The sequence below is a fragment of the Pyxicephalus adspersus genome, chromosome 4, assembly GCF_032062135.1.
Source record: "Pyxicephalus adspersus chromosome 4, UCB_Pads_2.0, whole genome shotgun sequence".
Taxonomy (NCBI): domain Eukaryota; kingdom Metazoa; phylum Chordata; class Amphibia; order Anura; family Pyxicephalidae; genus Pyxicephalus; species Pyxicephalus adspersus.
Window position 1 is genome coordinate 45386083 of NC_092861.1, and position 12299 is coordinate 45398381.

The following is a 12299-nucleotide window of genomic DNA, read 5'->3' on the forward strand; positions in this document are numbered from 1 at the left end:
TGAGAGCACCAATGGACCAGTTCTTCTTCTACTTATGAAAAAATTTGCTATTTTTTTTTTTAAAAGTTTTTTTACTAGGAACATTAATTGTTATGTGGGCTTGGATAATTTGTCTAGTCGTTATAAGGTCACTAAGGCTAAAACCAATGGTTCAGTTTTTGGTAAGTGCTGGCAGTTAAAACATCTGGAAGTTGTTCATGCCTCCAATAGTCTCCAAGGTGAGATCTATATACTTGGCATCTGTATGCTTAGTGTGGCCAATAGGAAGGGTTCCTACTTTCTCTGAGGATATTATGTTCCTAGTATTTGCAAAAAGCAACAGAAGAAGTTGTTAGACAAAAATGCTGGGCACAAGCACTCAATATGTACTGAAATTTGGGGTATTAGTTCAGGAAGATATAACTGTTGCACTATTAGAGATAAAAAAAACAGAGATTAGCTCAACTCATAAGGCTTCACCTATAAATAAAATAATCCTGGTTGACACTTTACTGTGAGTTTAACAAGTTTTGGATCTCCATGTTTTGTCATGTGAAGACTGGGACCACATTGCTCTGCTGGTATGTGGTGTCCCTACTTGTGTGTTAGGGGCCGTTCTGATTTGAATATGGAAGTGGTAAAACGTTTGTCAGATTTTTATTGCTGCTTATATCTTTATTAAGATTATTGGGATAGTTTCTTCTCACTTATGGTTGTGTCATGGAAAAGGAAGAAAGGGAATTAATTACAGATGACAACATGACAACCAATGGAAAAGAATAGAAAAATGTTGCAGAATGGTAAAACATCAAGTCTTGTACCTCTGTGGAATTTTTGTTGCTGTCTTTGGGGAGATCTCTGTTCACATCATGTCTTATTGGCACAAGAGTAAGTGAGGAAATCTTATCAACTCGGATGTAGACAGCAACAGAAAACTAACATATTCCCAATCTGTTAGTAAAATTATTTTATCGCCATCTCTGCTCTGGTTGGAGAAATTATTTTTTTCCACAAATTAAGAATGTTATGTAGATAAATAATCACAGAGGCTCAGCAAAAATATTAGTTTTAGCTAAACAAAGCCTTCAAAGGTACAAAACTCCAAGTTGCATTTAAAGCAAAGTTGTTCAGTTTAATTTGTATTGAAATGTTTTCCTCAGATGCCATCACAAGGCATTTTGAAACAAAGTTATTGGGTCCCATCCATAAAGGGGTAATGTTTTTTTGTTTTGTTTTTTTACCAGAAAATAGCACATGAATAAACAGTTAGACAATTTTCTGGCAATAACATATTTGCCCCATTTATAAAGTCAGCTGAAAATATTGCTGTTGTCAGCAGAACCACCATTGTTAGAAGATTACAAGTTTTATCATTGAAAGATGGTGATAGACAAAAAAGTGAAAGTTTTTGTTTTATTTAAGTGAATGGAGCTTCTGATAACCAGTCCAGGTAAGTTATGGAATGGCAATTAATCGCTGATTGCCATTGCATAGAAAAAAACTGATTGTCCTCTGATGGTTGGAAATGTGAATTTGAGAAAAAAGTGTATACAGAAGTGATTATTTGATTGACATATATTGTCAGTTTATACCTGAGTCTGGCAAAACATATCTATCATTTTGCATGCTGCATAGTGTATGTCTTTCAGAAGATAAATTTACTTGCAGGTGTTCCTTGAGAAGGATACAATACAATCTTCTATCCTTAATGATCCATTTAGCCGTCTAAAAAAAAAAGAAGTTAAAAAGAAAAGAAGCTAGAGGCAGAGTCTGTTTTTACAGCAAACTAACATTCATGCGGTTGCAGAAATATGACGGTTCTAATTTTTACACTTCTTGGGATGAGAAAAAATAGCCTTAGGCAGATTGTAATGCTTCCATTAGCCATAATGGCATTGGTACATGCTGGTATGTGAAATGCAAATCTCTAATGGCCATTCACTTTCGCCTGAGGCAGAGCAGTCATCACAATGTGAAGATCGCCACGTGTATGGAGGATTATGGAGTACTGCATTGTAACTGTTTATCCAAAAAACAAGGAGAAAGGAAAATAATGGTAGAGTGTCTTAATAATAAATCCTTTACCTATAAAGTTTTTTCCCTATACCACCCCTACACAGCTGAATATTGGTACATATGAACATTCTGCACCATTAAAACTACTATTCTGTCACTGTCCCCACAAGGATTGTGACCCCAATGTACAATGTAGGTACTCAATGTACCTACCCCATCCCCTATATCACTGCTCCTGCATACATACATAGGGACAAATGGACTTCTGCCCCTGGATCTTTCTACACATGATATGAGAGGCAGTATACTTTATCATGAAAATCTTACATTGTATTTAGAAAATGGTGTGTGAAACACAATTCTGTTCCATTACTACCAGTGAGGACAGAATGCACCAGGTAAGTAAATAAAGTGCAACACTTTTATACATCACCACTTGCTTTATGGTCACTATTGCCATTTAATTTAGTACCTATCACATATCGCATTCATACCTTGTAGACCTGGGGTTTTCATTTTTGTTCACGCTATGGAGAATAAATTATTGCTTGTATTGTGATTTCCTCCACATCATATATTTTATTTTAGGTCCATTTGTTTATACACAGATTGTTCCCCCCTGTGCTTGTATGTCTGTCACAAAGCTATCAAAATATGAACTCCCTCAAAGGGGTTGAAATAATATAATAACATATCTTAATGAAAAACATACTTTGCTATATCATTTCTGAACACCTGATTTAAACAAGATCGACTAAGCCAAATGTACAGAATATGAAAACCCTATGGGGGAAAGTCAAACAATTTCTGGAAAAGTTAAGTATGCCAAAGGGGATAAACTTCTCCTACTGCTGTGTAGGTCTGAGCAACAAAAGAAGTTACACCAATCCCTGAAATAATATTCCATTAGGTACTTTGGTATTTAACAGTTTGGGCCAATGGCAATGCAATGTTGGTTGTCTGTTAAATAATAGTGTGTAACCCCATGGAAAAGATTTTTCCTCTGTCAGTTTAGATAATGAGAAAGATCTGAGGGAGCGTTCTGGGAAATACTGATATGTTGTTTTTTCCAGACATTATACACCAGCTATTTATAGAATGACGTGAAAGCATTTTTTATTATTGTTTCTGTTTGTGGCCTGAATGGTGTTTTAGCATAATGAGTCTCTTTTGACCGTGGTGTATTCCGGCTGGTATACACAAATTGAATATGAAAGTGTGAGTTATAGTCATGTATTTTTCCTAGTGAAGAACCTTTTCAGAGTAAGCCAGCAAGAAACAGTGGGTGTCGGAAATTGCCCAGGTTCAGAAATTACCACTATAGAAGACAACTTTTGAATGCAGATTGCAGTATTCCTTTCATATCATATTATTGATTGGTATGGTGCAGATGTTATAAGGAAAGAAAGTTCCATAACCTTAATAAACAAGAATGGGATGAGTAGTTACACTTCTTTTCAGGTGTCCTGTGTGTGATAAATCTGGATATTACTTTGTTGTTTTAGTAGTAACTGTGATAACACAATTAAAAAAAAAGGTGGAAGCAATGACTACTGGGTAACGCAAGAAAATAATGCCAAAATATCTGCAAAATTTGTTGCAGACATTTCTGCAAAATTGCAGACATTTCTGCAAAATGTCCAGCACTCTGTCTAGCTTTCACTCTTCAGATATATTTCTGCTCTAGAGGCATATTTAGCATCATATCCTATCATATAATTTTTCTTACAAAACTGTATTTGTACTTCGATTACAAAAGTAAAGACAATTCATGTTCACAACAAACACCTTAGTTGTGCACTTTCTGATGAACTTTCTGAATCTTTTGGCTTAATTTCCATACATTCCCACAGACACACACCGAAATCTTGTGGACGCTAGTGTAACCATCACGGGGTGAGAGATCCAAAATATTGCCCATGGGTTTTGTAAAACATTGTCCAATAAGCATAGATGTGATAGTCAGGTGTCTGCACACTTTTGATCAAATTAGTGTTGCAACAGACTTGTTATCTGAGATTAGTTATCACATCTGTTATTAAAGAAATATGGGGGTAGATACAGCTGGACTTCTTTTTGTTTGGATGACAGTGGCAATTAGTCTTCTGATTTACAGAACCACTACAATCATGCAACAAAATATGTAAAAGGAAGGTTGTTAACCTATTGTTTCAATACCAGTTCTGGCTTACTAATTTAGAAAGTATTGAAAACAAAGTCTGAGCCAAACAAATAGCATTTTCAGAGGAAGAAGTAAGCAATATCACCCCACATATCTTTAAGAGCACACCTGCTCCTTTAAGAGCACACCTTTCCTTTAAGAGCACACCTGCTCTGTCTCTAGGTACCTGTGATGAAATGACTAAATACATATTACATGAACTACTCTGCAGGTCATTTCCTTTCACCATCACAACATTAATAGTGTGTCGTCATTGCATACTTTGGATTCTTTGCTTATGTGGACTAACCCAATATAATTATTAGCTGAATTTAAAAGGAGTCTGCAGTGCCCAAATTTTGCACTTACTAACTTTTGAAGCTTTGGTATTTAAAATTAAATACTAAAGGCTTCTGTATAACAATCTAAACAAGTACCAGATTAATTAACTTTGTGAAACACAAGCTTTACAAAGTAAATAACACTTCATTTATTTTCTCTGACCAAAATCCTTTATTTGTGTCTCACATGACCCCCCGTTATCAATCAGTGCAGCTCACAGTGGGAAGGTTCCAGCAGCGCAGGCAGAGCTGTCAATCAAGAAAGTAGTAGTGGTGGTAGTAACAGTAACAATGTTGTTCGCCCATACCCCCCAACATCATTTCATCCCACAAAAGTATAAGGCTTTTACATCAGAGTGGCAACTCTGCTCTGAATTCGGATCAGAGGAGCAATGTTGCCACCTCATGACCTAAAACTACTTTAGGTGGACTTTACTGTCAGTATCAATGGGTATTTGTCAGACTTTGTAGAGGGACTATATAAAATAGGGAAAATAAACATAAGTGAAAATTGATTTTTACTCATCTGCTATGCTTATTATAATGGGAGAACATAGTTCTATCTTAAGCTTTCTATACAGTTAGTACTTTTAAAGCACCCAGACCCATAAAAATACTCCAGAAATTTTTTGGATGTTACCAGCATTAAGAAACCAAGGTTTCTTGACTACACCCTCGAAGTCTGTATTACATTTTTGTGATTTCCTTTGTTTGTGCATTCTATCTCACTAGAGTAAACTAAGAAATAAATATTCTTCTAGAAGAGCTTGAAAAAATGTCATGCGATAATCAAGCTAAAAGCTGTGATTCTTTAAGAAATAATGTTGAAATAAATATTGTATTTCTAAATAACAATCTTCTTTCTAGGGGGCCTTGGAGAACTATTTTATATTGCGGCATAGTGAACACCAAACATACCATTAGAACACCAGGCCATCAATATATTAGGTTGAACCAAGAGTCCCTAAATGTAGAGCTGCTCTTGTTTCCAGTGACACATCTACATTTTTCCTAAATTAACAGACTGAATACCATTTTTATGTGACATTTATTCAGGGGTGGACTGATAAGCTTTGGTCAATCAAATACAACCCGCCTTTTTAATGGCAGGAACAGCTTTCTTAAAGAAGGGTACTATGCAAATTTTGGCATGGTGCCCATAGGTTGATGGTCAAAGGTGGGTATTCCTAAGGACATGTTTTTGTAGAACACATGTTTTACCAGTTCCAGCTTTCTTTGTGGTTCTCAGTATCCCACCACATGACAGCTCAAAACAGAGACCTCTTTCTGCTGGATGTTGTGATCACAGATCTGAATTGGGAGAATTTGGCTATATAATTCCCTCCATTTGTCAATTAGTGTATATTCCACTCTCACTGATGTCAGAGTTGTATCTCCACCAACAGACACTAGCAACATATCATTATAGATGGTCTTGCAAATGCTCCCATGTCCTTCAGCTCAGCCCTCTCTTATCTACAGTATAGCATCATTATTGTAAGAATTGTCTGAAATAAGAGCTAATATTTACTTGTTTAAATATGGTAAGAAAAAGCAACATTTTCCATAAAATGTACTTATTTTTTCACAAGACTGTACACTGTTCAATGTAAACATTAAGTTTTCTTAAGTGAACCTAAACCAACCCTAATACCTGGGCAGAAATTTGGATAATGCATCCATTGGTTTAAGTTATACATTATGCTTTATGGTTGTATAAATATTAAGTTCAATACTGCAAAAGACAATTTAAAAATGTATTAGTTCTGCTGACATAATAAAACCGAAGAAGAAGAAAGGAAACAACTGCCAAACCCCAGGGCAGAAGCTGGAAATTGAATGTGCACATCAAACATGCAAAGGATGGAAAGGGACTTTATCAAGAGAGTTTCTCTTTGAATTTTTACCTACTGCTTAGAATTTATAAACAGTATGTTAAATACTGACTTGTCACAGTGGAACACATGTGTGATTCTATTTAACCATAAAAATAAAAAACTAGGAACCGAAGTAAAAATCGGAATCGGGGAAAGGTATTGATTTAATTTTCCTTATTCCTTTTTTTTTTTACAGTGTAACAATGTTGGATCTTATTTGACTTCCTATGTGTTCATAGTCTTACATTGAATAGATATCTTAGCTGCATGAGTCCATCTTATGGTTTGGGACATGGATACGAGGCCATGGGACAACTTTAATAACATTTCCACCATTTTCCTACTTAGATAAAATAAAATAGTTTGCCTGAAGTCCTTCTGTACATATGTATATATATTTATAGATTGCAGACAACTCATTGTTCATCTGTTTTGCTGCTATTCCTGAACTTTACTACCATCACTGTTATGTTATCAGGGCATCCTCTGTAGAAGGATTGTAACACAATGCTTTTGGCTCCAAAGTGAGGTTCATCCAGGCGCTCCTTAATGAACCGAACAGCTTCTTCATTGCTGAAAGCGTCCCACAGCCCATCAGAAGCTAGGATCATGAATTCTGGCTGTAGCTTGTCAAGGTCAAAGCTTAGGATATCGGGGTCTGAGATAATGACATTTAGGTTCTTTAAAGGGTAGTCCCCCAAAGAACGGGACATTGCCAAAATCCCTTGGACTCGCCAGGATCCATTAAAACTGATAAAGCCACCTACACAACAGAAGAAAAAAAATGAGAAAGAGATCAGCTAATTATAAACTACAACATCATGCATATATAATGAGCTCCCTGTGTTGTAATTGCTGTGCTTACTCCTCAATACAATATATTTTATGATCTCAATAAATGACTCTGCAACTTTGAACATGAATTGTGCGTTATAAGTCTGCAAGTCCTAAAATGTTTTCTCGAGAAGGCAAAATATACAATAATCTGCGTATCATTTATATACAATGAAAGGAATTAACAAACCTATAAAGCAGAACTTTTTTTGTTTTATCCAAATGTGCCCAGACAGCAAGGTAAAAATTTTGCATGCATACTTGTGAATCTGTGTTAGTTTTTTTTATTATCCATTTGAAATTTTGTCTAGTGTAGATTTGGATATACAATAAAAAAGCTTGTATTTACTACGAGAAACAATACTGCTCTAAATGTTTGTGCTTGGATCCCTGCTTCCCACATTGGGTCCAGGAACAGTAAATAAACTTAGTTCACAAAATGATATTAGTTGAAAACATTTTTATTTCATGTGGAAGTCTGACATTCCTCTCCATCTGGGGTCATTACACTCCACAGAGTGGAAGAATTTCCAATGGGGTAAATAGCAGTTATCTGTATATGTAATACCATTGTTTTAAACTGATCCCGGTGTTCAATGATTGGTCAGTATTGGTAAAGAAAAGCAGATTTTTTTTTTGATAGGCCCGATATTAAACTATGCAAACAAAAATACCTGTGCTCTGTTAGATATACTGTGGATAAAAAATGCAAATCATTACACAGATAACAGTTTTCTTTTTGATTTGTTATAATGAAAAAAAATATGTGCCTATCTTCATGGCTTCCAGCTGTACTCATATAAAGTAGACATGAACAATAGCACTGTCAGCTGTTCTCAGTTTTTATAATACTGCGACTACTTTTACAACACAAAAATGAAATATTGTTTCTGTATAAAGAGAAACGCATTGTGTAAAAACAGAATGAAACGTACTAGTCAACTTTTTTTTTCATTGTAGTATCAGTATTCAGCTTGGTACCTATGTTAGCCCTTAGGAATCAGACAACCTTTGTTCTTTTTCTACTGCACTAACCTGTCCAAGCTGCCTGATGTATATGAATAATGTGCAGTTTAAATCCAGCCAAAATGTTTTCATTTTTTTTTAGATAGAAGGGTTAGAAGCTTTGTCAAGTTTTATTGCTATCTTAGGTAGTATCTTAGCTCTGTTAGGGAGCTTCTACTAATTTGTAAAGGGTTAGAACTGCAAATGTTTCTATTGCCTTCTGTGTGAAGTATGGATGTGGTATGATTTTTGCTGGTAAATTGTTTGAAAATGTTTGTGTTCATGTCCAGCATTAGGTTACATTTACACTGACATTGGATGCAAAGAGCCTATGTCAGGCACGCTCTGAATGTTGTATGTGAAGTTTTAGTTGCTGTTAATAATTGAATAGGCATTTTGAATAGGCAAAACAACATATTGCATTAAAAAATATATGACCTTTTTAATGCAGTGCACCACCAAGAATGGCATTGCTGTACCTCCCTTCATCTCATTTAGCTGTTTCTGTGTTTTAAATACAGTTAAGCTGTTGAGGATCAAATAGCATTCTCTTTGGAGCACAGAATAAGGGGCTGAAAAATCCTCCAGTCAGCAGATAGAAGAGCTCCGTACTGTATGTAGAAGAGGTAAATGGAGACGGAAGATGAAAGGTAGAAAAAAGGAGAAAGGAAAGAGAGCAGAGGAACAAAAAGACACAAAGGTGGAGAAGGGTAAAGGAGAGAATTCTGTCATTTGCAACCCCTATTTCATATACAGCACTGCATAATGTTGGTGCTATATAAATACTGTTTAATAATATTATTTATCAGAAGGAAAGAAGAAAAGAGAAAGTATGGAGAGGAAAAAGGGTATGAGAAAAGAGGGCAGAGAGTGAGAAAAGAGAAACAAGGGGATTGAGAAAAGAAGGAAAGTAGAGGGGAGAAAAAAAAATTCTACTTTTTCTTTTAAACCGGTTGAACAGTTTTAAGCAGAAACAAAATGTATGTTTAACTTGTCCGCCTTCAGTTTAAAATACTAAGCCAAAGGTGCTGTGCTCCCTCATACATAATTCATCCAACATATTACAACATCCTATACCATGTGTTTGATGTGTATAAGAGGTAAATCTTCCTGGACAGCTTGCAGCGGAGAGTGAAAGTTTAAGCATATATAATCTATCCCGACAGACAGCATCTTACCAGCTCTCTTAATCCGCTTTCTTTCCTTTAGCTGATATGGTTTGTGATCATGCGATAAGGGAATGGCATTTCCGTCCTTGTCACACAAGACTCCACGTGAATCCCCAACGTTTGCAACTGTGAGCTCCTTGTCAGACAGCAAGGCAATTAGACATGTAGTACCTGTAACAATAAGAATCAAAACTTGTAAAGTTATCTCATTTACAGAAAATATTTAGTGTAAAAATTTTAGTTTGGCACACTGTGGCTGCCTGACTATTATGCTAGGTATTACGAGACACAATGAGCGTGTTGCAGGCTATCCTGGCCTTTCCAATGGTCTTTTTTAATGATACTTACAGATCAATGACTGTAGACAAAGGGTTTATTATTTTTAGTACTTAAATATCATGTATTTCAGGCAATCCATATGTTGAAGAACTAATTACAAATCATGGGGCATATTCATAAAGGTTTACCTGTCTTTTTACTGTGAAAATGCCAAACTACCACTGACCTTTCAGTTTTACAAAAGCCTTCAAATTGACAAAAGAAAATAAAGCAAATAAAGGAGTGATTTATTTCTTTAATGTGATAATTATTCCGTGGCCATCTTTGTAAGTGGGCAAATTATGTACTTATGTCTCACCCATAACACATATGTGCTGAGTCTGATGTGTAATTAAAAGTACAACCAGTCAGCACCATCCTTTTTCAGATGTGTATTTCCAAAAAAAAGCAAAACAACAAACAAAAGAATGGTAAAACAAGCACAAAATATTTGAGAACAGATTATATATGTATTTTTCTGTCTGAACCAAGTGATACAACAGGTTCTCTGCAGAATTGGAGCACTGACACCCAAGTTAGGTCCCAGAAGAGAAGTGTAACAGATTTCAGCTTGTTTAGTACCCAACCCTAGTAAATGCAATCTCATATTGACCAGAGGCACCTACTCATTTACTCTGTCCTATGGGATATTATTGCTTATCTAATTCCTTTCGCTTTACTTGGTCTTGGGTGAATATCAATAGCTGCTGGCCTAGATAAGAGGTAAAGAGAAACGCTTAGTGACTCAGAAGAAGCCGGAGGCGGCAGTAAGACGCAGACAGCACAATGAACGTTAGTAGAAATATGGGTCACTAAAATATACTAGTACACAAGCTATTATGTGCTGCTTGTGGGGTGTACACAGAGATATAAAACACAGTAAAATGCCTTGGGTAGCATGAAATACGATTCTAAGACCGTCCACATTGTTTATTTTGGACAGTAGGAGAACAGATAGTCTCCTATTAATAATTTACACCACATCCCTTTGTTGTGATGGTTCTGCCCCTTGCAGCTGTCGATCCAGATCATTTGGAAGCCGCACATTGTGTGTGCAGCATCAGTAAATCATGCCCGCTGCACATGGCCTCCTGGCAGCCCTAGGACAATAATCTCTTACTGACTCTTTATTTAACAGATGATCATTTACCCAAGTGCCAAACAGACACACATTTTTATCCAGCACAAAAAACAACACTTTTCCTGGACTGTAAATTGAACGTGAGAGGAAACCTGCAGACACTGCTTTTGGCATGTGCTTATTTTCAGGAACTAACTGTTTCTGTATGCCACTAACTATTCTCCTAGGAGATTAAGTGGGAACACATATGCTTGGCCTGAGTTCTTTACTCAATTCAGGTTTGGATATGACAACACCAGAACATCTGAGTCTGCTTCGGATAAGTAATTGAGCCTAAGGCAGACAAACCGCTGTTTACATTGGCCGGCTCATACTGTAAACAGATGCAAATATTCACAAATAAAGGGTTGTCCTTATCTGATTTTTTGTGTCCTTATCCTCTTTGCGTACCTTATTATGTTCACTTACATACACTCTGACTGTCATACCACTAACATACACTGCTATTTAAAGCAAGACACACAGCATTTGCAACTATCAAATGCAGTTTTATATCTTTTATGGCTCAGATTTTTTAAAATGTGAGTAGGTGCTGGCCCTTGAGCACAGGATGTGGACACCTTTGATATATTATATGTTTTTACAGCAGATGAAGCTCTTGGCTTACTTTTATTATCTTTTTACGGTCTGTTAAAAAAATTTGATTAGAGACCTCAATAGCTTACATTAAAATATACAGAAGTGAATAAATTATCTCTCTTGGTTCAGTTTAAAGTTTCAGTTAAACAAACTGAGCCATAGGAGATAAAAAAACTACACAATAAAAACATATAGAAGTATGCCCTTTACTTTCTCTTGGGCAAGGAACTAGCTTTAGCTACATTTTCCTCCCACTGACTGTCAACATGCTGTAGCTTGGCACCAATGGGTCATAGTAATAAGGGTGGCCACTCAGCCTGCCTGGTAAAGAGATTGCTAGGGTAAATAATGATAATATAATAAGGCTAGTACTACTATGTAACAATTCCCAGCTCATTATATATGTTATTTGATTTTTCTGCCCACCCAATGAGCAGGAGGGAGAAGAGGAAGCTCTGTCCCCTTATCCCTCACACCTGTACAAAAAGGCTGTACAGGTATAATAGCTAAAATATTTCATTTCACCAAACAGCATATGCCGTGTACGATGCCTGCACACAGGTGATTGGTGGAATTTACACTTTTTAGTGCTTGTGATTTCTAAGATTTGTGTGGAATGCTTTCTACCCAGAAATGTATGGGAGCCTGTTATTTGTGACTTGTTCACTGCCTGTATGAGCTACGGTTTCATGAATGTAATATACCTATATGAAGAAAAAGTACAATGAGGGGAAAATTCAAGCTCTGTCTAGACTACATTACATGGGAAAACAGCAGACATGGCCTTCTAGCAACAAGCTTTCCATGCCAAATAAATTCAAATATTCTTAAAGTCGATATTTCATAAAATCTAATTGTTTTTAAAGTTAGTTCATTATA

General features: G+C 36.1%; 1 protein-coding gene across 1 annotated transcript in view; it reads right to left on the reverse strand.

The window, feature by feature from the left end:
* Positions 1-6555: 6555 nt before the first annotated feature.
* Positions 6556-12299, reverse strand: part of PPM1L (protein phosphatase, Mg2+/Mn2+ dependent 1L) — a 142200-nt gene continuing 136456 nt past the window's right edge. The window contains 2 exon segments of the mRNA XM_072408049.1: positions 6556-7137; positions 9392-9553. Coding sequence (XP_072264150.1) covers positions 6791-7137; positions 9392-9553 — 509 coding nt within the window. The 3' untranslated portion in view covers positions 6556-6790.